This window comes from Coffea eugenioides, chromosome 7 (assembly GCF_003713205.1).
Source record: "Coffea eugenioides isolate CCC68of chromosome 7, Ceug_1.0, whole genome shotgun sequence".
Taxonomy (NCBI): Eukaryota; Viridiplantae; Streptophyta; class Magnoliopsida; order Gentianales; family Rubiaceae; genus Coffea; species Coffea eugenioides.
This window is the reverse complement of record NC_040041.1, coordinates 2362293-2387854: the sequence shown is the minus strand read 5'-3', so window position 1 is coordinate 2387854 and position 25562 is coordinate 2362293. Positions and strand designations below refer to the sequence as shown.

At 38.8% G+C, this 25562-nt stretch overlaps 4 protein-coding genes across 5 annotated transcripts; 3 read left to right on the top strand and 1 right to left on the bottom strand.

Annotated features, from left to right (window-relative positions):
* The first annotated feature begins 9353 nt into the window (after positions 1–9353).
* Positions 9354–10914, top strand: LOC113778540 (protein RADIALIS-like 3). Its single transcript, XM_027323979.1, has 2 exons — positions 9354–9760; positions 10551–10914. Exon 1 carries the CDS (start codon positions 9490–9492, stop codon positions 9730–9732), a length of 243 nt encoding a protein of 80 aa, XP_027179780.1. The 5' UTR covers positions 9354–9489; the 3' UTR covers positions 9733–9760; positions 10551–10914.
* A 1439-nt stretch (positions 10915–12353) lies between these two features.
* Positions 12354–17133, top strand: LOC113778083 (ATPase family AAA domain-containing protein 3C). The gene is made up of 8 exons (XM_027323350.1): positions 12354–12666; positions 12761–12856; positions 13261–13371; positions 13790–14099; positions 14682–14772; positions 15139–15469; positions 15946–16094; positions 16321–17133. The coding sequence occupies exons 1-8, from the start codon at positions 12373–12375 to the stop codon at positions 16847–16849; spliced, it is 1911 nt and encodes a 636-aa protein (XP_027179151.1). The 5' UTR covers positions 12354–12372; the 3' UTR covers positions 16850–17133.
* A 528-nt stretch (positions 17134–17661) lies between these two features.
* LOC113778666 (late embryogenesis abundant protein D-29) lies at positions 17662–19919 on the top strand. Its single transcript, XM_027324140.1, has 3 exons — positions 17662–18011; positions 18711–18820; positions 18899–19919. Exons 1-3 carry the CDS (start codon positions 17779–17781, stop codon positions 19705–19707), a joined length of 1152 nt encoding a protein of 383 aa, XP_027179941.1. The 5' UTR covers positions 17662–17778; the 3' UTR covers positions 19708–19919.
* A 1448-nt stretch (positions 19920–21367) lies between these two features.
* On the bottom strand, positions 21368–24289 carry LOC113778280 (zinc-finger homeodomain protein 6-like). 2 transcript variants are annotated; one of them, XM_027323627.1, is made up of 2 exons: positions 22785–24289; positions 21368–21454 (listed from the first exon to the last, which is right to left on the bottom strand). In XM_027323627.1, the coding sequence occupies exons 1-2, from the start codon at positions 23849–23851 to the stop codon at positions 21430–21432; spliced, it is 1092 nt and encodes a 363-aa protein (XP_027179428.1). In that variant the 5' UTR covers positions 23852–24289; the 3' UTR covers positions 21368–21429. The 2 variants fall into 2 exon arrangements, with proteins under 2 accessions (XP_027179428.1, XP_027179427.1); XM_027323626.1 differs by having other exon boundaries at positions 21397–21474.
* Positions 24290–25562: the final 1273 nt, after the last annotated feature.

Below are 25562 nucleotides of genomic sequence, written 5' to 3'. Positions count from 1 at the left end.
GTAATGATAGTTACATATATGACTGCGTACTATAATAAAGTTCATGTCATGCACAATGGGTCGTTTTTTGTATTTGTCCGAGGCAGAATTAAGTGAGATTGATACATTCGTTTAGTATTTCAACGGCAAGGACCACTAAGTAAGCAGGAGTATTAATTATACATACGTCTGATACAAGTATATTAGCAGTATTGTTCATTCATGTCGTTTTTCACACTTATTGTCTACTTGCGTGTGTTGGAAGAACATCATCAATTTTGGCGATATCCCCTGCTTCGCGGTTGAGTTGAGGGATCTTCCATTCTCCACTGGTGATCATGGTTTCTGGTGGACTTCACAAAGTTTGATTTATTAATTGATCTATTAGAATCATGGTTCAAAGACCCGGTCGAGTCTGAGACGATTCGGCCAAGTCGTTACCGTCTCGGGTCCTCCCGATACGACATCGGGATGATACGATTCCGAGATATTTGGCTTGTGAGACGTTACCGTGAATGGTTGAAACGGTTGAATCACACCGAATCATTCCGAACCATCATGAGTCAACTTGAATTATTATTATTTTTACTAATTTTTAATTATCATATTTTTTACAATTTTTAGAATATTAAATATTTCAAAATTTTGTGTCTCGCCGAAACCGCGACCGATATGGAACGGTCCGAGCCGCCAGCATAACTACGATGCGACTTTGAATCATGATTAGAATTAGGGCTGCTCACGAATCGAGCCGCTCGCGATCGGATACGAGCTCGACTCGAGCTTGAGCTCAAAAACATTAAGCTCGTTGGCTAGCGAGCTCAATTATATATATATTTTTTATTTTTTATTTTAATAGTAAAATTACATATATATCCTAATATTTTATTATTTGTTAAAAAAATAATTATTTTATTCATTTTAAAAAATAAAATAATTATTTTTTATTTTTTAAGCTTGAGTTCGACTCGAATTTGAGTTGGGCTCGAGCTTGACCTTGATATTTCGAGCTCGTCGAGCTTGAACTCGAATTTGAGTTTCATGAAATTAACTGAAAGCTCGACTCGATAAGTCTAAAGTTCGACTCGACTCGGCTCGTTTGCACTTCTAATTAGAATAGACAATTCAGCATCGGTGTTTTGCTTAAATGGTTACTACAACTACAATGATTATGTTATTAATAATTTTTAGAGTTAGTTGAGTAACAGTAATGAGTCGTTTACGACGACCTCCAAAAGACAATTAAAATCTTGTTAGAATTAGACCAGGGCAGAAAGAAAGGAAGAAACGTTCAACCAGCTGCACCAAACTTCCCGAGCCTGCATGGAAATTTTCATGCAGAATCTCCGTGTATTTTCTCTTCTGGAGGCAGGCTGCCGCGGCTAATCTTTTTTCGATCCGTTGAATCATTGACCAAAAAACAGCCGTCTTTAGACTTTTAACTTTTGACCGATGTCAAAAGTATTCAACCGAACGTGAAACAAAGACAAACACTCTTCAGATAATACGGCACAAGACTCTGTGGAAATTTCACCCTATGCCTGTGGGGCTTGAGACAATAGGCAAGCATGACGAATCAGATAACGCTCCGAGGACTACTAAAATGTCAATGTTGGATTTTGCTACCTATTGTGTGTTCACATTCAGTCAGAGGTCTTGGTCAATTGTTTCATAAGGAAATATATATTCTAAACAGATGGTTCTTTTTTTAAAAATTTTTTTTTTCAAATACAATGCTATAGTAATATATAATAATTCAAAAAAATTCCATTCATACAACATATTAAATATTTTAAAAATTTTATCTAGTAAATATTTTTCATATACATTAATGCAGTTAAATTTTTTAAAAATACCCCAAAAACAGCTAATCAAAACGGAGCCGGAGTAATTGTAATTCTTGTTTGTGTGAGGAAGAAAGAATGGTGGCGATGAGAGATCGGATGTCCCGTCCCTCCATAGCTTATTTTTCAGGATAATGAATTTGATGATACTTCAAATGTAATCATAACTCTTTCAACTATAACTATAAAGAAAGAATCCCATCCCATCAATGTACAACATGAATGTTTATGAGATGTTTTTATAGTTAATTTTTTGATATAGAAAGTGTAAATATGAACTGGTAGAATTACTTGTTTGGTTTATTTAATGGGGCGGGACTTCAATAGTAGTGACTACGACAAGACATTATTAGCATTTCTTCCTCTTAACCGCATGACTGCCAAAGTCTTGTAACATAACTAAGCAAAGAATTTGAGTAACGAAGGTAAACTAATATTGAAACTTCAGGAAGTTAATTCCTTTAGCGATTTTTTTTTTTCTTATGAAATGTCAAATTCATGAGGTTGCGGAGAAAGCGATTGTTGGGAGTTTCAGTCGCATGCACCATTTGCTTTCATAATCTTGAATGTTTATACCACTACTTCACCCCCTTCATTTCCTCCCTCCTTCGTATTTAATTGCTTTCTTAAACAGATTCATTTCACACACCTTTCTTAAAGGCTTTGAATTCGTATTCAAGCCTGCAACTTCAATTATATATTGTTGAACCCACTCAACAGGATTTGGGAGCAGTACTACGCCCACTTGTTAACCAACTTTTTATTTTTTTGATAAACACTCGCAACTAGGAATTTTATAGATTAATTGATGTGACATTCAACTATGCATGCAAACACTCTATTAGTTTAATTTAATGTGGAGACAGCTAACAACTTGGGCACTCGAGAATTAATTAATGAAAACAAGTCATAATTACTAAGTTGGGAGGGAAGCCACAAAATGATTTGGAGAGGCTACAAAACAAATTCTACTTGCGCCATTGACATTCTATGCCAGTGGTAGAAGAAGCGTCGAAATATCCGCTTCTCTAATTAAAATCAAGAGTTAATTTTGATGTTCAGTTGGTTGATTTCATCGGCTTAACAGAAATCTAAACAGATTGATTAAATTGACCGTACACCAAATCAAATATTAATACCACTCAATAAATGTACATTAATTTGATTTACTATACATAAATCAAATATTATGGTACGTATCAGCAGATCGAAATGTTCATTTATTTGACTTTTAAATTTAATTTACATATATATGTATATGTCAAAGGTTTTGGGTCAACTATTCTGTAGATATCAATTTCTTGTTGTAATTCCGGTTTCTTCGAGGCTTCACGCTGCTCTCTTATTAACATTTGCATAACACGATCAAGAATCTCTGATTTGGTTACGTTTCAGATATGCAAATCCCATCGACAAACAATAATTAAAAAAAAAAAAAGCATATTGAGAACAACTTTTTTGAGCCCTACATAAGCATCGTTTTAAATGTCTTAAGAGCTCGAAATGATTCAGTGATAAGTTTTCCAGTTTCTATTGGTTTTACCTAAAAAAAATTTTGACATTCATTTTAACATCGAGCTATTTTTGTTAATTTTTTTTTGTAAATATTAATGGGGTCCTTTTTATCGTCTTGACTTGGTCACCTTTCCTCATTAACCACTACTATTATTATCATCCACAATATCTTCTTCTTCTGAAATCAAAAGCAAAATTTTGCCCCCACCAAAGAAAAAGTTTGTGAAAGCCAAGAAAACACAAATCCAAGTGCTCTAAAGTAAAAGTTTGTCATTTTCAATCGGTATCCTAAAATAAGAATTCCGTGGGTCGACTGCGACTGCTAGCAAAACGATAAGAAAAAGAAACCTGTGGATTTTATTTAATCAACCACAGCCTGCAAATGTGATTGGCGAGCTAAGGCAAATTTGATTCGGTCGATGCAGTCAACTCAGGCGCGACGACCAAATCTAACTGTGTAGACTGTAGAAGAGAACCTTTTTCGTTCTTTCTTTGGCTTGTTGACTAGTAGCATTAGAGACGGTAGCGGTGGCGGGCAAGAGCATTGACCATTCCATCTTTCTCAACAAACAACGATCATATATATCGTTATTAAAGAAGAATAATAAGAAATTGAATACCAGCAGCGGCCGAAGCGGATTCGGAAGAATGTAATGCACAAATTTGTGACCCTTCAGTATAGTACTAATAGCACAGGCATATCCTGATTTGATGTCATCTTCTGTAGTACATAGCAAAAACAAGCTAAGAATAGATACGATCAAGTCAAGTGCGTGAAACTGGACTGCTGCTTCAAAAGCATATTACGGATGCCAAAAGCTTCAAACTAAGCCCCAGTTCGGAATCAATAGCTTTAAATATGTTTAGTTATTATAGTGGCTTCGGCACTGCATCTGCTTCTGCCTGCTGGAATAATGCAGATCTACCGAATCTGATTACTACAAATTAGGAAAGATTTGGCCTTACAATCAACAGGGCCATGAAGATGACGGGATTGTTGTGCATGGTTCCATCCAAGTCAATTACTCTTATCGGAGATGAGCATCAAAATAAGTTCCAAATGCATGTATATGCTTTTTCGGCTGAAGCTCGGTGAAGCAAGGAAGCTTGTAGCATGCTAGGCTTCGTATTTATGAGATGAGCATCTTTCCCAGGAGTCTGATTTTTGCAAAATGATAATAATAATAATAATAATATCATTCCTGTGAATTAGTAGTTTTATTTTTTGCATGGTAATGACTCGGATTCTTTCATGTGTAGTAGTTTTCAAGTTATGCTATCCAAAATGACCGGAGATGCGTATTTCTTGAGTAATTGGGGTCAGGCTTCAAGCGGGCTGGAGAGGGTAGCTACTGAAAGTTTGAAGCGGTCTGCGTTGCATCCGACAAAGATTCCAAAACTGGCCTCCCATGAAGCTTCAAACTGCAATGATCCAGAAATGTTGAAACATTCCTGTTGTGATATAAATGAGAATCTGAGGCTGCAGAAGAACAGGTAAAATTTAAAAGCAGCAAAGCAAATTTATATGATTCCTTCAATTACATTCCACTGTTTTCTTTCTTTCCATTTTTTTTTTCTTTATCTAAAATTCGTTTGATATGCACTAACATCAAAAAAACATAACTTGAAATTGATCATTCTTCTAAGATTAGTAACCGACTAAAACACCGGTGAGAGTGGGCAAGTCATTAATTACTCAACGGCAAATCATTTTAGACGATTCTTCCAAAAAAGAAATCCAGATTTATTTCATGGCAAATCTTTTAGTGCCTGCATAAACAAGTAAAGAGCATAACTTTTATCTAGGGGAAAAGGGACAAAGGGAATCCTGGGGCGCTACTTTAGCAGGCAAAGATGTGATAAGGATTCCAACCCCGCAGAATGATGATGCAACATCCTAAGGACCCCCACACACCATACAATCTGTTTACTCCAGCAAAGTCTTTCTTGTCCTTTATCCACCATCTAATCCACTGTTACGTTTTGTCTGAAACGAAAAGATGACTCTCTTGTAATAGTAGTTCATTAAATCACTGATTCGGATTTCTTAAGAACCATGCATAACTCGGACATCTGTTACAATGAATTTGCATCCAGGCAGAGAGCACGGCACATTTGATACTGAATGTTACTACTATTTTTTTCGAAGTACTCAGCCCAGATAATGGTTTGGGAACCCCAGTTAGTGCAAGGTGGTGGTCCACTAGTAAAAAGTTTGGTGCCTGGAATCAACTTCTGCAACAATTAAGCAGCCAAATCAATTCTCAGCTATACATTGTGACGTAAAAATCCACCTATTAGGCACACGGAAAATGGACAACAAGAGGATTGTGCTTCCACCAGCAAAAGCCTTGGTCCCTGCCATGAACTTATTCTGTAAATAACAGAAACAGATAGTCTGTTAGATTCTTTTACTTAATAAGGTACTCGGCAGTGAATGGTGATTTTAGTGGTGAAGAACAATAAAATTGTGCTTCCACTAACTAAAGTTTCGGCCTTTAATGACTTGTTTGGTCGGAAGCAGATACAAATTCGTGGTTACTTTTTGCTACATAATCCAGATAACTGTTAGGATTCCCGTGATGAAGAACAGACTACATAGTGCTTCCACTTGGGGAAGATTAGGTGCTCGCAACCAACTTGCTTCCTAAGCAAATGAGGTTCACCATATATTCCAACACGTTACATCAACTTGAAGGAGAATAAGCAATCGATTTTCGTCCGCACACGATCATCAGAATCATGGCAGATAAAAAAAAAAAAAAAAAAAAAACAGAATGGATATGTTATACTAACCATCAGCTGCAAGATCTTACTGCTCCGAATTCCAATAGTACACTCCGTACAAAGTCTTCATATACACATCACAAAAGCAGAAAACTTCTTGCAATTCCCCTGCCTTAAGCCGACTTATAATCATTGGGTACTGGAAAGAGAAAACAAGAAAGCAAGAAGACCTGAAAGGAGTGTTGATCATGGTTCAAAGACTCGGCCGAGTCATCACCGTCTCGGGCCCTCCCGATACGATACCGAAACGATACAATTCCGAGATACTTGACTCGCCGAAACGTCACCGTGAAGGGTTGAAATGGCCGAGTCACACCGAATCACTCCGAATCATCCCGAGTCAACTTGAATTTTTATTATTTTTACTAATTTTTTAATTATCTTTATTTATCATATTTTTTGTAAATTTTTAGAATATTAAATATTTCAAAAATTCGCGTCTCGTCGAAATCGCGACCGATATGCCGAAACTGATGTGGAACGGTCCGGGCCTCGACCGTGACTTTGAACCATGGTTGTCAGTTGATGGTTTCTTACCCTGATCTTGCCTTCCACTCCGTGGCTAGGGAATCGAAGTTTCTGCAGCATTAAGCATCTTCCCTTTACGATTTATATTTGCATTTTCATTTCTTCCGATTGAGTGCTGAATAAACAACTAACTTTTCCTTTAAGAGAGGAGCCAAGCCTAAGCAAACAACTCAACGATCCTTCATGTTCATTTGGATGTTGTCACCATGACATGCGGCAGTGGATTGAACTGGACCTGACTCGGTATTTGTGCTTGTGCTGCCTTGTTTGGAAAGCCAGTTTGGCCCAAAAATTTTTACGCTTTCCGTTGACACATTTTTACCTCATATACATCAAATCGTTACAGTATATTATTCTACAAAACTCTAGAAAATAGCACAAGGCTGAAGCTTAATTCTAAGAAATCCAGTGATCCAGTCCAATGGTCAAACATTCTTCTCCAAAGTCTTCAAAACAGAATGCAGAGCGAGCGAACTGTCGTCAAGTTATTTATGTAAAATTCTGACTTGTAAAATTCTACAGTTAGACACTGACATGTACAACCGGTGTTACAATCGGAAACTTGATCTCTTTTCTGTATCAAGAACTACTTACAACATCAAAACACACAGCAATTGGCACATGCCGAGGTGCAAAGATAAACAAGTTTGGCATATGAACTAATTCTAAAAAAACTAAGTGAAGGACAAGTAGTCGCTGACTCGCACTCACCTCCATGAAATAGGCTAAATTTTTCTTATATGGAACCTAGTGCATGTATGAATCTAAAAATATTGCTTAGGTGTTATTGATTGTCCAATACTCTAGGGCTCCAACGGATCATTTTGCTTAAAGATAAATTGTAGCTGGATTTGAATGTCAGCGCATTTGGCCTAGTGTTCTGCTAGCAAACTCAGACATAGATATCAAGATATCAAGCCACGCATGTTCGAACTGAATGAGTTATGAGAAGCCTAATTTTGTCAAAACTATTCTCACGACTGAGGAATGTATCACTTTTTAATATATTCCAGATACATAGCTGCAACTTGTGACTGCAGGAGTGTTATTTCATCATGGCTATCAACAAAAGTGACCCAAAAAAAAAAAAAAGAAACGCTGACAGACAAGCAAAAGCAGCTGTTAGTCCTTTTCTTTGTTTGATGAGCCAAAATATGATGATTTTCAGTTCACATCTGTCATGTTGGAGCCTAAGTATGTTGCTTCCAAATGAACTAAAAGATCATAATAATCTCATGATAGGTAGAGCATCTAATTTGGGTAACCAACTTAGGCCGTGTTTGATAACTTAATTCCGCACTTAAATTTAATGATTCAGATCTTAACATATTCAGACGATTTGATAATAAAAAATTGAACATCTGAATTAATTAAGTGTCATTAAATTTTCTAGACAAAACTTGCTCCTAAAATTTAGTGATAAACTATTCACTTATGATTGAATGTAATATGCATGTGGAGGCCAATTGTGGATTTGTCCATCTCGGCACCGTCTTGGGCAGGAGACTTTAATGCCTTGCTGCCTGGTAGTGCTTTCGGGGGCCTCCCCAGGATTCGAACCCTTGACCTTAAAGGTCTTTAAGTTGGAATGCCTGGTACCCAGGAAGCAAGGCATTAAAGTCTCCTGTCCAAGATGGTGCCGAGGTGGACAAATTCACAATTGGCCTCCACAATGCACTCAAATGTATTAGATTTAATACTTAACAATTCAATAACTTACTGGATTTAGACTTCAGATTTTAGTTTTATCAAACGCATCCTTAATCTTTTATATTCCCGCTGGACTTAGCAAATACTTAAAAGAAATGCCCTTTAGATGTCATCATACTTGAGGTCACGATGTAAAAGTGCATAGGACTTTGGCAAGCATTGATTCCTTCATCTACTCTTCGTCAAATCACATAAAGCTCATAACTAAGCGTCTTAACGCATGGTCAGCAGAGTATTCTGAGGCCATGACTCTGAGTCTGCAGCAGCTAACGAGATTGTTTCTTAAGCTGCGAACTGGCAAGAATCCGAAAACAGTGCATTGCTCAAAATTGCTGCTATTAAGCCTCAATTTAACATTCACTTTCACCAATTTCCCTTGGGTGAAGTGGAACAAAAGTTCAGATAAAAAATCAATCACAGTATAGTAGTGAATTTTAGTGCAGATAAACAACCAATTTTTTAAGTTACAAATCGGGCTTATGTAGTAGTATCTACAGCTTAATACCATTGATCATCTGTCAATCCCAATACGGTTATGAGCGGCTTAGACATGTAGACTGAGACACTAGTATAAAAAGAAAGTACTTCTGCTGAATCAGAAGCAAAAGGATTATCAATTACAGTTTAATACAATGAAGAATCATAGTTGTTTAACTGCAGCCTACTAGACTACCAGTGCATAATTTGCTTATACCTAATCCTGCTGTCAGTAAATCAGGAAAGTAATAAGAATTCAGATTTTTGTGCCTTTTTGTCTGGACCTTAAGGATCCAAATCAATGGTAATGACTACATAAGGCACAGTATGTCCCTTGATACTGATTCTTTCTTCCTCTCTCTCTATATTTTGTGGTTTCTAGAGCGGACGGGTCACTCCTTATTCTGGCTTTTGCAAAATATATTCTCCAATTGGCAAAGCCCCACCACCTTTCCTCTAGCTTATAAACAGCTCACTTGGAAACGGTTCTCCATAACTTCCCTTGACTTCAAGTCTATTTCTTGACCAGAAAAAACCTCCTTTCTCTCGTGTTTCTTTTTGCAAGATTCATCCAGCTCCCAACACATACATTCTAGCTTCAACTTTCCAGCTTTGCATTTAATAGCCATACTTGAAGCTTGGGCAAGCAATGGCATCAAATTCCCTCTCTTCTTCCTCTTCATGGACAGCCAAAGAAAATAAATTGTTTGAAAAGGCCCTTGCTAAATATGACAAGGATACCGCAGACCGTTGGCAAAATGTTGCTAGGGCGGTAGGGAAAACTGAGGAGGAAGTGAAAAGGCACTATCAAATCCTTGTGGAAGACCTCAAGCACATCGAGTCTGGCAATGTTCCATTTCCAAATTACAGGTCAGGCAGAAACAAACGCTGAGCCATCAAGCCACAGGATGCAGACTCAGGTACGTAAATTTAGTTCTTTTACCCCATTCCAAAAATGAAGAATCATAACCTTAAACGTGCAGACAGATTTCTCAGATTTTCATGCAAAATCTATAAGCAATGCAGGAAGCATCCTTCATACAGAATGTCTATATGGTCAAAAAACCTTAAAAGTGTGAAAACTTTTACATGATTGCAAAAGTGGACACTCGTTATTGTGACATCATTACATGCCTAAACAAGATTTGCATTAGACTTGGAGGATTTGACACCAGAAAGGTTCAATTTAGTTTATTATTTTCATGCATCACCATTTCCCTGGTTAGATAATAAAAACAATTCCTGTCACCAAACTGCCTATCATATCCCAAAAAGGCAATGCCTGGCTATCCAGTTTCTTATCCTGGACTTTTAAGATTAAAAAATTTGCCCGCATGAGATCTAATCTGAGCTCTTATTTTGGAGAACATGCCATGCCAACTAGTTCAAACTCAAAGCATTCCATGTGGGGTACAAACCGCAAGCCTCTCATTTTCAACTCCAATCCGGATACTCTACCAGACCCTACACAATTATCTATTGGTTCTTTTCATCTATGAAACCTTTATACATTTTTCTGGCTTTTATCTGACCCTACCCTACATTCATTCCCGTCTTGTCCATATCTAAGTAACCTTTAGTTAGATATCACATTTGTCCTGGAGTGTCTTACGCAGCTGCAATCAAACTTGTAGGCAGCAATGCCACATTCACCGGATCTTGCTTGTTTTTTCGTCTGACTTTTCTTTCTCCAATTTTCATATGCAACAGGGCAGTAAACTCTGGGTTACAAGTTATCCAGGCTGAAGGTAAAACGATCAGCATGCATCTACTAGAAGGGTCAGTCAGGGAATGCTTAAGAATTAATTATCTAATGTGAAAATGAGTCTTTCGATACCAAAAGATAATATGTGTAAAATAATAATAATAATAATAATAATAGATGCAGCAGTAGACAAAATGAAGCCTTCTTGATTCAGCTTGTAATGTGTGTATTAATGCACAGTTTGCATTGCTATTAGAACTCTCAAATTTGGGTGAGTACATTTTTTGTTACCTGATCCGGCACACAAGCGTGCTGGATCTTCTTCTTCTTTCTCAGCAAATTGATATTGGTCAAGTAGATTCGAGTTCTACAACATTGTATGATCAAGTAAAATTCAGTAACTATAGCAGCCGCAATCCTGTTCAAATTTTATTGGATTTAGTGAAACTTGAGGTGCCTATATATACGAGGAGATAGCAGTTCTTGCTAGCTATCCTCTTTGCAGAATATTACTTACGAGGCAACGGTGTAAACTGTAAAGTAAACATTGAGACATAAAATGATAATAATGTAAAACCAATAAAGAAGTTACGTCATAGACTAGATATTTAGATTCGAAGTGTCGAACAGGGGAACGATAAACTGCACCCAAAAAAGGAAAAAGGGGCCCATGGGCGTTCCCAGTTATAGAGCCCATCCCATTGGGAACAACTCGTTTAAGAAGACAGCTCCATTACACGTCCCCCCGTTCCAAGTGGTCCATTTAGCAAGCAAGGCTGGTTAATTTATTATTTTACGCAAAACGAAAGCCCAATACCTCAAATTAAAATAAGTCCGGATGTCGCCTCCATGGGGAAGCTCTAGCTGGTGCTGCTGCTTAAACCCTAAGGTCTTCCACCGTTAAGGCGTTAATCACCACTCCAGGGTTTATGTAGTATATGCTGCCCTCCCCGCCTAACGCATTTCATCCCTCTCTTTTGATTTTCCGTCAACGCCGTCAAAAATTAGACTGCCACTAGTCCAAACCAAAGCTTTATTATTATTATTATTTTGGAGAAGCAAACCGAAGCTTTATTGATTCTTAGGACTGTGTTACATCCATAGTGCTAAAAAAAATGCCCAGCTTTAGGCGTCTCAATTTCAATAGTATGAGTTAGAGTAAGCTAATTCATTTAACAGACCCGTTTGGATTATTATTTTCTGACGTTTTTGTAAAAAAAAAACTGTATTATAACATTTCGATACATGTGAGATATCTTAAAAAGATAATTGAAAATGACAAACATAAACATTTTTTGAAGAAAAAATGGCAATTCAAGCAAAAACGATTTTGTATGTATTTGTCAAAAAGAAAAAGAAATCTAGACAGCAATACACATATGAAATTTTGCATCTTAAAATCATAGCAACTATATTACTATTTGGTAAAATTTCATGCAAGTTAATGGAAAATGCGTTAAGCTATGTACTGGTTGGTGGTTAAAGTACAATACAAGCTGATGTAGATTTGTTGGGCAATTGACAAAAACTAGTACTGGTTTGTTAATAAAAATTCAATCGAGGATTTTAGCATCTAGGCTCGAGTAATTTTTTTGAATCGTTCACTATAGGTCAATTAAACTAATCTAATGAATTATTTGAGGTACTTGGTCAGCTAATTGCAAAAAAAAAAAAGAAAAAAATCAAGAGAAGAGTGGAGAAAAAAAGAAAAAGAAAATTAAAAAAATAGTGGGAAATTAGCTTGATGAGAAAGAAAGAACAAGTTGATTTAACAGAGAAACAGCACCCTAAACTAAACAATAGAGAGATCCCAGCTCTGGCACCAATATGGCCGGCTCTAGGCTATCTTCACTGGCCGCGATGGCCGTCGCCGCCGCCGCCGGGGCGTCTTATTCTTCAGTCTCCAATATTGCATACGCCGACAATCCCCTCCGTTTTCCCCCCTTCTCCACTTCCCGCTCTGCTCCATCTCCACCTCAGACACCGGAGAGTTCTTCTTCTGATCCCGCTTCCAAGTCCACCGCCGATGCAGAAGACTCCAGAGGTGGTTTTGACCCTGAGTCATTGGAGAGAGGTGCTAAAGTTCTTAGGGAAATCAATAGCTCTCCTTATGCTAAACAGGTACGGCTCTTTAGTATGCTAGTAAACCTATTTTAGCGGGAAAATTGTATTCTTTTCAATTAATTTGTTCTGTTTGCTGAGAATTTTTATGAAGGTGTTTGAGGTGATGAGGAAGCAAGAGCAGACGAGGCAAGCAGAGTTAGCGGCTGAAAAAGCTCATTTTGAGGCCATTCAGGCTCACGCGGATATTGTTAGTTCTAACTTTACCAAAAGATTTCTTTTCCTTCCTTTTTTTTTTAGTTGCATTACTCGACTTTGCAGAACTTAAGAATTGATTGATTTGGTTATTGATTGATCGCCGTGGAAAAGTTGTAATTCGCCGTAATTATGGTTGCTGAACGGATGGATTTCATCTTGTCATGCTATGGCTTCATGTTCATGTGAAATGGCGTTGCAAGCGGGACCATTTTTTTTCCTTTGATTGGAAGTTGAAAATAGTGCAATTGGATTGCTTGACGTTTTCTTATTTTGATGTCTGGGTTGAGTGTACAGTCATTTGAGGATCAAATGTAGTTGTATTTGTTATAGCAACATTTTTCCTAAGTTCACTTTCTTGAACATTAAACTTGAACATTAAAACATATGTTCATGCAGGACAAGCAACGAAAATGGGCAGAAGATCAGAGGAATCTATATCAACAGCAAGCTCAGACAAAGGCGCAAGTATTAAGATATGAAGATGACTTGGCTAGGAAACGGATGCAGGTGGACATTATATTCTTTTTTAACTTATTCTCAAGGAGTTTGGCTGGAGTTTCCATTTTGATTGTGCTTTTCAGAAGCATTGCTAGAAAAATAATGGTGTAGCACATTTTGAATTTTGACTTGTGTCAGATAAATAGGTGGTTGGAAAACTTGTTTACAGAATTTTCCCATAAAAATTTGCAAGAAAACGACTATCCAAATGATTGATTTTTGTCGATTTCATGGTTTTGTGATAACTCTGGGTCATTAAGTGGCAAAATATGTGTCTTAATTTATATTCTCTAAACTTAGTATGATCATGGACTTTGCAGTCAATCATCTAATTAAGGATAAAATGACTTAATCACCTGTTTTTGGTGTTTCAGGTCTTTGGAAGTGTTTGGTGATTTTTCATTTTTTTTTATTCTAATACTTTCAGACAGATCATGAAGCTCAGAGACGTCATAATGCTGAATTGGTCAAAATGCAAGAGGAATCATCTATACGAAAAGAACAGGCAAGAAGAGCAACCGAAGATCAAATCCAAGCTCAGCAGAGACAGACTGAAAAAGAGAGAGCTGAAATTGAAAGAGAAACGATAAGAGTGAAAGCCATGGCTGAGGCAGAAGCTCGAGCTCATGAGGCAAAACTGACTGAGGAACAAAAGAGAAGGATGCTTATAGACAGGATAAACGGTGAAAGAGAGAAGTGGCTTGCTGCAATCAATACGACTTTCAGTCATATCGAAGGTATGGATGACTCGAACTGTAGCTAGTTACTTGAAGATTTATGAGGTTAAGAGTGTGACTGAAGCGTAGTAGCCCTTCCCCAACCCAACCCCTCCCGCCCAGTCTCTGCATGTGACTGGAAAATAACTTCAGTTTCTCTTATGAAGACGCCGAAATCCCTGACTTCCTTTGTTGTGCTAATATCATCCAAATTCAAGGTCTTGGCATTGAAAGGATGGTCATGAATGCTCCTTGTAGTTGTCACTCTAAAGGATCACCAGAAATTTCACTCATGAACTCACATGCTGGATACTGTCCTGTAAATTTGATCCCCTTAAACAAATGCTCGAATATCAGTTGTTCTTTACTATTAGGGATCCTTAATATAAAGGCAAATTGCCCTCCTTAATTAACATTTGTGCTGAGGTAGTCTCTTTGACTTTTTAAATATTATACTATCTAAAGCATCAGCTCTATAGCCTTTAAGCAGTTTTTGTGCTATCTAACCAAATGCCATTTTCTTATCCTCGTGCCCATATACTTATCCATCTTGTTGAGCTTGTAACCTGTAGATTTGATGATTTTTTTTGGGTCAATCTGCAGGGGGTTTTCGTGTTCTATTGACTGATAGGAGTAAATTGGTAATGACTATTGGAGGAGCTACTGCATTAGCTGCTGGAGTCTATACCACTAGGTTAGCATTTTCTGACCACTTAATAGAATTTTGCAAGATATTATTTCTTGTCATTTACCTGTCCAAATGCAACATGTGGGATTGTCAGCAGTTTTGACTTGTTGATAAGTTTTTGTGTTTGCGTGTACAAACTTTAAATTGAAATGATGTTACATGGAATGTGATTGTGGTCATTCCGTCATTTATTAAGAAATTCAAGAGATCATACATGATATGGAATTTTTTGGCATAATTTGGTAATTGTATGTGTGCAGTTTTATTTCTTCCTCATGTCAATTTTGCAGTGATTACATGAAATGCCAGAATTGATATCAAAGGTAAGTGGATACTTATTTATTTGCACTTGAATCTGTTCCGTGATTTCAGGGAAGGTGCAAGAGTTATTTGGGGGTATGTCAATCGCATTCTTGGGCAACCATCACTAATTCGAGAATCGTCCATCACAAAATTCCCGTGGTCAGGGATAGTTTCAGGTGGTGTAAATAAGGTATTCAAATATGGTACAGTTGCTGGAGAACAAAGTAAATCACCTTTGGGAGGTATAGTTCTGCATCCTTCATTGCAGAGAAGAGTAGAGCACCTTGCTCGGGCTACAGCAAACACCAAATCTCATGAGGCCCCTTTCCGCAACATGCTGTTCTATGGACCTCCTGGGACGGGTAAAACCATGGTCGCCAGGGAGATAGCAAGAAAATCGGTAAATGATTCATCCAATTTTTCCTGATTTTTAATCCGTGTCATTATGGACGTACCAGTGTTGCAGTTGGCCACTGCGTAGATGTTTGAGCTTTTTAAGTTTTCCCTGAATAAGACAACCACCACACCCCCCGGCCGCCACCGCCTACCACTTTGACAAAAATAAATTGATCCATGGTGTATGCCAATTATTACGATGTTGATAGCGAAAAAAATACGATTTTTGGGTTTTATTTTTGTAGTTTTGTATATTTTCCAGTTTGCGATGTGTGCCACTTGGTTTTCACCAAAGTAGCTGACAAAAACCCTTAATTCTCTTGCGCAAAAGAGAGCCTGGGAAGATTCCTATGCATGATGGCACAGAGTCAGCGATCTTATTGATGAGAAATGTGAAATTGTTCTTTGGATTTGATTGTGGAAATTCTCATGAAGAAAAAGGCATGGGTGTGCTCTCATTCATTCAGCTGTTTTCTGCAGGGTTTGGATTATGCTATGATGACAGGGGGAGATGTTGCACCGCTTGGTCCACAGGCTGTTACCAAAATCCATGAAATCTTTGATTGGGCCAAAAAATCAAATAAGGGTTTATTGCTTTTCATCGATGAAGCTGATGCCTTCCTTTGCGAGTAAGTTAAATTAGTAACGTAACGCTTTCTTAAATCAATAAATCTGCCATTTTTTTGGATCTATTAAAGTAAATCTTTCAAGTGCAGTGATTTTATTCATGACAAAACATTTCAAGCTTGTAGAATTTTTAACATGTTGACATTCCTTTTAGTAGGAAAGCAGACACGTTTATTCCTTGTTCGAGTTTCTCAGGTTTTCATGTTATGGAACTTTAATACGCTGCAGGCGCAATAGCATTCACATGAGTGAAGCTCAGAGGAGTGCTTTGAATGCTTTGCTCTTTCGAACAGGGGACCAGTCAAGGGATATCGTTCTTGTACTGGCTACAAACAGGCCCGGAGATCTTGACAGTGCCATCACCGACCGCATTGACGAAGTTATTGAATTCCCCCTCCCCCGGGAGGAGGAGCGCTGCAAACTGCTGAAACTTTATTTGAACAAGTACCTTTGTGGTGAGGATCAAAGCGAAGACGAGTCTAAGTGGGGTCATTTGTTTAAGAAGAGAGCGCAGAAAATAACTGTGAAAGATGTATCGGACGATGTGATCCGAGAAGCTGCTAAAAAAACTGAAGGTTTCTCTGGCCGTGAGATTGCAAAACTCATGGCCAGCGTTCAAGCTGCTGTGTACGGGCGGCCAGACTGTGTTTTGGATTCCCAGCTGTTCAAGGAGATGGTAAATTACAAGGTTGCTGAGCATCACCAGCGGGTTAAACTTGCAGCCGGAGACGGCGAACCTGATAAAGTTGCAGAATAAGAGCTAGAATTGATTTCTTGTAGAATAGAGTTGCGGCGGATGTTTCTAAGATCCCAGTGCGAGAGAACAATTTTTCAACATACAAATTTTGGTTTATCCACTAATGATTAATTTACTACTCCTACTAAATAGTAGTGAGAAATAGCAAGTGATCATTGCATTTAGAATGAGTTTAGCTGCTGTAGACCTCATCCTCCTCGTTGAGCCGGCGGCTTGGCTTCATTTCCATTGCGCTCTTACGCTTGTCTTGTTTCTACGTGCGTACATACTATTTTATTAATTTCTTGGGATGGAATGGTTGAATAAAAGTTGGTTGCCGAATAAATGTATTTAGATAAATATTTTAAGATTTTTCTGTAAATAAAACCTGTCACTCAATACGTGGGGAGAAAAATTAAAAACAAATTGTTGAAAATCTGTGAGACCACTTTTTTGTTTTTTAAAATCAGAAATGAGCACGTTCCTTTTTCTCTCTCTCTACAGTAAAGGTACTACGAGTTGTCTGAATTTAACCGGCCAGACACTCCGAACTGCCATGGCTCCTCTCCGGCCACCAGTGACCGTCAGTGGCGGTGGGTGTGTGGAGAGGAGCAAATCCCGTGGAACTGTAAGAAATAGCATAAAATACGGTAAGGAATGGTCTACGCCTTGGCTTATAAATACGTGGCAAAACTGGAATGAAACTTGGTCCTCATGCATTCCTACTTAACCGCCACGTTTCATCCTACTACTGCCACTACAACTCCTCTCTTCTATCTATATATCTTCCCCACTTCGCTGTTGGTTTAATGAAAACAAAAAGAATCATAACTTCACCAACTTCCTTTTAAGATCAATTGCTTCCAAAATTTGGATCCTAACTCTACTTTGCAGAAAATTCTTGTACAAGGAAATTGAAAGAAGATCGAGAGAAGGTAAAAAGATCAACGATGGCAAAAAGAACAGTGTTTTTGGCACTGTGGCTGGCTGCAGTAACACCCTTGTGTTGGGGCTGGGGCTGGGGTGAGGAGGCGATGGAAAATGCTAAAGAAAGAACCAATTTGGCTACTGGAAATATTAAGATCAAGGCCGAAGAGGCCAAGCAAAGTGCTTCGGAGGCCATGCAAGATGCCAAGGACAAGACTGACTCTTGGGCTGATTGGGCTCTTGGCAAGTTCTCTGAGTGAGTATTCCAATTTTAGCTTCGTACGTATGCGCCAAGCGTTATTATTATTATTATTTTTTTTTCACTTTTGGGGTAAGCAACCAAGCGTGAGTTTTTCCAATTTCCTTGGCTTATTTTAAACTTAGATTTATCTTGCTATCAAAAAAAAAAAAAAGGAGGGAGTTATCTTGTTGATCGGTGAAATGTTTATTGCAAGTGAAGCTGTAACTTGGGCCTGAGTCCGTATTATGCCGTGATTGGCATGCCACTGGTTACATGGATGTAGTTGCCACAATTCCTTTTCTGTTTGTATTCTGAAGTTCCTTTGTAGAGTGAAATTCAAGAGAAGTTTGGCCCTCCTTTTTCTTTTGCTTTTTTTTTAATGAGAAGATGAACATATTGGTGATGGAAGGATGTCAAATAGACCACATACGCACGCACGCTCCCACACATATTTTTGGGTCGGTTAAGTCCTTAAAGAAGGGTAGCATAAACGTACAGTACAAACATTACGGTAAAGGCAATCCCAAAGAAGGGTAGCACCCGTAAACAAGATCAACATTTTTGTGTCTGCTTGTTGTAACTAGTTGAGCAAATGCTTATTGGACATCAGCCCATTTATTGTTTGATGTGCTCTTGCAAAGCTGATCTTTTTAAAGGGTTAGCATGGTTCTCAATGCTGTTCATGTTATCATATGGTTTTAACATTTCCTTTAGGGGGTTTGGGTTGGATGAGGATAACACGAAAGATACAGTTCAAAGAATGGCAGATAAAGCCAAGGATGCTGCATCAAAGTCCACAGATGCCATGAATTCTGCAGCCGAAGGTAAATACTCTCTTGTCCCCTGATATCAAATGACAACTCTTTAACACGAAATTACATGACTTTTCCTTCCGTATGCAGAGACATCAAAGTATGCTTCTCAAAAGGCAGGTGACATGGCAGATAGCGCTTATGAGAAAATGAGAGATGCTAAAAACTTTGCTTCAGAGAAGGCCGATCAAACTAGGCACATGGCATCTGATAAGGCTTCTAATGCCCAAGAAATGGCAGGTGATGCCAAAGATTTAGGGAAAGAAAGAGCTTATGATGCCTACAATATTGCCTCTGATAAGGCCGGTGAAGCCATGAACGTGGCTTCAGATATTGCCCATGAAGCAAAAGGGAGAGGAAAGGAAAAAATGCTCGATGCATATGATTTTTCTGCAGAGAAAGTGGGTAATGCCATGAATAAAGCTTCAGAAATGGGTAGTGAAGCCAAAGAGGCAGCTACAGATAAAGCTTACAATGCCTATGCTTATGCCTCCGATAAAGCTGGTGATGCAATGAATAAAATGTCAGACATGGTAGGCAATGCCAAGGAAATTGGGAAAGATAAAGCACAGAATGCTTATTCTTACAACTCTGATAAGATAGGTCAGGCCATGGATGAGGCTTCAGTGGCTACGAGCACCAAAGAGAAGCTGAAAGATAAAGCATCAGACAAGGCGAACGATGGCAAAGAGGCAATGCATAATGCAATGGGGAGCATGAAAGATGAAGTCGTGGGTCGTTATGAAGGTGCCAAGTCAAAGGTTCACGACACCTATCTAAATGCCAAGGATACCATGACTAAGGATGCAAAGGGAAGCTATGAAGCTGCCAAAGAGAAGGCCTCACAAGCGACAGGTGATATAGGAGAACTAATGAGGAGTGAAACTGCAGAGCTGTAGAGCAGTTTGCAACATATTTTCTTGAAGAACGTTTAGCACGGCTACTCTTCTAAGTAACACATGCTTTACTAGTTTGTTTATATCCAATCAGGTTTATTCGAGCATGTTTAGGTGAAAATCTCCTCTCCCTTTTTATCTTCTAACTTTTCATTCCTTAGATAGCTATGTGCTAAAGCAGCTTTAAGCACTGGTATGCAATTTTTTTTTTCATCCATCTTGCGTCTTTCAGCAAGCTATAGTTCTTTATTCCCCTTTAGGCACAACATGAGTTATCGTTTATGTTTGTCTGCATCTAAGCTAGTTGGACCTTGTGGCAAGTTCTCTTTTTTTTATCTCCTCCATGTTTCTTTCTTCCTTTTCAGAGATGCTTGTTATTTGTGTTTAAACACCATTTGTTGGCTATTGATGACTGTTAGTTCTTTTTTTTTTTCTTCCTTTTCAGAGATGCCTTGTTATTTGTGTTTAAACACCATTTGTTGGCTATTGATGACTGTTAGTTTTTTTTCTTTTTTTTTTCCAGCAACGATACATTTGTATAACCTACTCTATCCTAATCTAGGGGGGAAATCCTAATCTAGGGGGGAAGGGGAAGGGAAGCCTAAGGAGGCTGTGGTAAGGGGCTAGTGGGCATACAGACCCAACTAGATCAAAAGAGTGCTCTGGCACAATCCTTAGATTTTTTTCGCTGCAAGTGAGGTTTGAACCCTCACCTACAGCTCAAGGAGGGACTTAAGCCCCTCCCTAGTGGCCACTGAGCCATTGGCCTAGTGGTTGATGACTGTTAGTTCATTGATAGGCAATTTGTTAAAGCAAAGAGATTCATTTTCCTGAATGGTATTTAAGGACCCAGGGTAGAAGTAGGGATTGGTAGCCTGTCTAGTAATGCTTAGTAAGTGCTAGCACTCATCAGTCGTCCATTAAGATTGCAGAAAGATCAGCCATTTCCTTGAAGTAGACTGGAGGAAAATAACTCATGGTAAATCAAGAAGGGGGTGAAAAAGGTAAGAAGGGCTCTGGGACATGAACTTTAGAATTCTGCCATTACTAGATTTTTCATGCTCGCAATGAAGATGTCATCTTACTGTCTGTTAGGCGGCTCGATGTGATTACGCGTTTAATAATTAATCCATCGTAGGTGTTGGTGTATTTAATATATGATGCTGTATTCAATCCTACAAAACTGCTTTTCTTTTAAAACACTGGTCATGAGTATAAACAGTAGGTTATACTTTGTCTTATTTATAATGCCCCAGTCCTTGATACGGTTAGTAAATGAACTTGACTCGCTATAAATTTGAAGCTGTGCGTTTGACTCGCTATAAGAAGTGGTAGATATTTGAATTCTCTCCTCTACAAAGCATTAATGCAGCTGATTCAGTTTCTTCTATACGATAAGATATAGGCATTTACAAAGCTAAAGAATTTATGTTACATTCTTTTTACTGAACGAGAAAAGGTAGAATACTTACACAAGGGCATTTTAGTTTGACGGTTTGGACCACCTGATGGAGCGTCAAATTCCCAGTACAGTGGTTCCCTTTCTGCAGCTTCAATGTACGACTCCAGAATGGTAATCCGAACTTACCTTCCTTTTCCTTCAGAAAAAAAAAAAACTTGCTTGCCCTCCTTCAGGTGCTTGGGGCTGATCCCATTAAAGAACATATCCATATCATCTCGTGCACTTCAGTCCTTTTGGCTTTTGGGGTGATAACTGATTTCCGCCTATTGATCTCTTAATATTCTTGTCCTGTATTGCGCACTGGTTCACTGCTATAGGGATCAGCAATAGCAGAAACTTTTCCAAACTTAGATCTATGTCTTTTTTAAGAGATCAACAAATCTTATGTAATCATTCAAGGCTCTGGCAGGCGAGAATTATGATTTCCTTGGCGAACGCCTGTGGCTTGGTCCTACTTTATTATGATCTAGTAGAGAATTTCACTCACTCACTGATTACTGAATACCCTACTCAAAACACGGTTGACTCTCTAATTGAAGTTTCTTAACATAAATTATTTTTTATGTCTACATAGTTATGAGTTCAATTTCAGTTAGTTTGTTCTATGCGACTCATGCTGAAAGTACACATTTTAAGAGGAAAATGGAGAGGATTTGCAATTTTTTCCCCTCTTGGATCGTCCGCTGGAATATATCTTTTATCTCATAATCATAAGCTCACTTTCCAGTCCTACTTACTGCATCAAAATCTAGTTTTCACTGACTAAATCTGACGGTTGTACTCTCAGTTCCTATGTTGTGATGATTAAGGCACACAATTCATCTCTTCCGGAAACTGTCCGCCTGTATATTATACACAGGATTACCTAAGTACTTGTTTAGGGTTATCCAATCATTGGGTAATCATTCAATTTTTAAGAAATTCTCCTTATGTGCCCTAATCTGTTTACTGTAATACGACAACTAACATATAGTGAACTAGACTTATTATTGTACGTGCTTGCTATTGGAGTTTCGAAGTAATTTTGACCAGATCAAAGAAGCAAACAACTGACCAGGCCAGTATGTGATCAAGTACTAAAAGCTAGACAGTCTTTCCATCCAGCTGTAAAATTGATGAGGGAGTATCATATTTCAACTCATTGTCAGTGGTGAAGGCTAAAACATAAAACAACAAATTAAACCACTATAAAAGAAAGACAAAGATGCATTAATCACACACATGGGTTTCCCCAAAACAAGATTCTTGTCTGAGGGCTTTTAGTTTGTGCTTAAGACGTAGAGTGCTATTAATGCTGACAATTACGAGTTAACAGATGACTACTAACCAAGTAATCTGGAGGTAGGGCAGATATAAATAAAGAGTGTTGAGCTTAGGAGAAACTAAAATTGGGATACATAGAAATATAGGATGTCAAATTAGATACCATATGAAACCGTATTAGATGATGTGGTTAATTCTCTTAGATAATCTAAATATCAAGAAAACAAGCAGTGATCAGCGACCCAATCACTGGTTGATCTACCGAAATCAGTTTATGTATATGGTTGTGCACAATCTCATATTTTCTGCGCTAAAAATTCAAGAATCTCGGAGAGGGGATTAGCCCTTGTCTTACATTTGTTTCTTCTTCATTGCTTGTTTGTTATTGTGCATCCAAACCTTGAAGACCTGTCTCTTTACTCCTACCTCACTGCAAAACTGCTGCACTTCTTGTTCATCTTGCTTTTGGATCTTCCACCCCAGCTTCTCAGCAAATTCATTCATTCCATCCTTTTGTTGTTGTGTAAATTTTGTCCGAAGCCTCTTTCTCGACACCGAGAACGCTTGCTGCACTACTTGTCCTCCAGCATTATACTGAACCATGTTAAGATCTTCACTAGAGGACTCCGCCGCAGCTCCTCCGCTATTTCCTCCAAAAGTCATCATGATAGGCGCCATAGGACCTGTCGGGCTAGCGGTTAAACCATGGGAATAACTATGAGCAAATTTATGGTGCTGCTGATGATGATGATGCTGAGGCGGCATTCTAATGGGAGAAGTTTGAGGTTGAGTACGAAATAGTGTCGCCTGATGAGCACTATTGTGCAGTCTGGGCGTATGGTTTTGTGTGTAATAGCCACTTGTACCGGCTTGCGGTTCGCCATCGCCCTCTTTCCGATGAAAATTGCGATGGCAATCGCAAGCTGCACACCTTAAGGCTTCAGGAGTACCTTCCTCTCCACTAGGCATGAATTCTCCACATCCATCGACAATATGTCCTCCCATGCTTGCTGCATGATTCTTGAGGCATTCGCGATATCGAACCGATGAGCCAGGAGTAATTGTATTAGCTCCTGAAGCTGCTGCTGCTGGTGGCGGCTGTTGAGCTGCCACTGTCGCTGTCTTCGAGTTAGATGCACCACTTATGGGGGTTGCATTGGTAACTTGAACTGGATCTGGATCTGGGTTCGAGTCTTTATGTGCATATAGTTGTTGTTGTGGTGGATTTTGCTGCTGATCTAGGGTTTGGTTAGGACTGGGGGTGATAGGGATGATACTTCCGCGGCCGGCATCAATTCTTCTTCTATCCAAAGTCGGAGCTGAAGGCGGCTTGGTTGAGGATTCGTTGGTGAATGAAGGTGGACTATAACCCATCGAGTATGGGAGGCTGCCTATATCCTTTTCTTGCCCTCTTGGCTCCATGGATTTTGATACTAACAGTAGTGAGCCTTGATCTTTGAACCACCTCGGCTGTTGATCTCTCTCTCTCTCAGATTACCTTCATCATAATCAGCAAAACATAAGCTTCTCTCTAACTGTGAACCTGCGCTAATCACTAATTTTCTCGGAGCATCAACTCGACTAGTCTAATCCCCAGAGCATACATAAACCAAAGAGATAAAATGATAATCAACTAAGTAATCTCAGACATGTGCTTTCTTTTCAGCTTGATATGGACGTTTTTGGTGCTAAACCAAGTGGTCCCATCTCACTAATTTTTCAACCTCGTTCTCAATACGTAAGCCGATTTAGTGGTAGTATTTGATACAGAAATGGTCTAAAAGGTCCATGCTTAGAAGGGATTAATTTCAGGAAACTCCAGAGTAAGAAAATTAGAGGAATCTTGAAATTCACTTGGGAGATGAGAAGATTAGATTGGACATGGGACCCCCCTTGAAGCTAAGCAAAAACTTAAAAAAAAAAAAAAAAAAACTTGGCAGTCGGTACCGAGCGAAGAAGTTATAGAAGTTGAGGAGGAGTTTTGGGAGGAATAATCAGTGAGTGAAAATGAGAGATGGACGTGATAAGAGGGTTTAGAAGTAACAAAAGAAAGGAAGGGCTTGTGAGTTGTGTCTCCCAACAGCCATCCAGCCCCATAAAATCCATCCATCAAAGGGAGCAGCTGAAATGCACTCCAAGTTGAGAGTGAGGTAACCTCGGTGGTACTGGACACCGATGACAGTGGGAGACTCACTCTACAAAACAACCGACAAAGTCATGCTCGTACTCACTAAACACCTACACACTGGTCCATTGTCTCATTATTATTATTGCCTCAGCGCGCTAGCCCCCCTCCGTGTTGTATGTATCCTGCAATCCCTGGAATTAGAAAGGGGAAAGAGATGTGTGTGCATGTTAATGATGGGATGGGACAAGACAAATCCTTCCTTGGAGCGCTTTTTTGGGGTCTAAATCCCTTTAAAAACAAACATAACTGCAAAGGGTTGCCGCATTTAGTAGTATGATGAGCTAATAAGGGGGAGTAGTTTATGCAAATCTCACCATGAGGAAGAAAGAAGGTGAGACCTGGCTCAACATGGTGCAATTAGGGTTAATAATAACAATAATAATGTATTTGTTGCGGAAATGCGTAAAGTACTAAGCAATCTTCTTAATTAATTTCTCCTCATTACATTTTGTGACAAAAGAATATGAATTCACGGAAGGAAGACTTTTTTTTTTAATCTTTATGTTGTGTAGGATGAGTGGAATAAAAGTGAGAAAGGGATGGGCCCAGAGCATAGCATTTTGATCCAATTAATTAGTGTTATTGTGTCAGATTCCCTTCTTTCCTTCTTTAATTTTAGCTAGCCAGTGGGAAGCTTAATAATCTCACACTCTCGTATTACTCGAAGGGCTCTCTGTGTAATGTATCTGGCAGCGGAGCGCTTTTTTGGTGCAAAAAAAAGGCTGTGGGAACACCCGGTGGTGCAATGTTTGTGCAACATGTGGCTTTACATCCGAGTCTTCTTGTGATGGTAGATGCTGCTGTTGGTACTAAACCATCATCAGCCAGGAACTGTTGGTTAATTTCCATCCAGCCATCCATCTAGAGACTATGAATAGAATTGTTCTTGTCCTTCACTGCAGTCTGCATCCTTCGTGGGACACTATCGACGTGTGGTGCCTTTAC

Coding starts and splice junctions, on each gene's coding strand:
- LOC113778540 (XM_027323979.1), top strand. CDS start 9,490: ATGGCATCAAATTCCCTCTCTTCTTCCTCTTCATGGACAGCCAAAGAA.
- LOC113778083 (XM_027323350.1), top strand. CDS start 12,373: ATGGCCGGCTCTAGGCTATCTTCACTGGCCGCGATGGCCGTCGCCGCC. Junction 13,372..13,789: donor TGGCTAGGAAACGGATGCAG/GTGGACATTATA, acceptor TAATACTTTCAG/ACAGATCATGAAGCTCAGAG. Junction 15,470..15,945: donor GGGAGATAGCAAGAAAATCG/GTAAATGATTCA, acceptor TGTTTTCTGCAG/GGTTTGGATTATGCTATGAT.
- LOC113778666 (XM_027324140.1), top strand. CDS start 17,779: ATGGCAAAAAGAACAGTGTTTTTGGCACTGTGGCTGGCTGCAGTAACA. Junction 18,012..18,710: donor GCTCTTGGCAAGTTCTCTGA/GTGAGTATTCCA, acceptor CATTTCCTTTAG/GGGGTTTGGGTTGGATGAGG. Junction 18,821..18,898: donor CATGAATTCTGCAGCCGAAG/GTAAATACTCTC, acceptor TTCCGTATGCAG/AGACATCAAAGTATGCTTCT.
- LOC113778280 (XM_027323626.1), bottom strand. CDS start 23,851: ATGGAGCCAAGAGGGCAAGAAAAGGATATAGGCAGCCTCCCATACTCG. Junction 21,475..22,784: donor GCAATGAAGAAGAAACAAAT/GTAAGACAAGGG, acceptor TCCCTATAGCAG/TGAACCAGTGCGCAATACAG.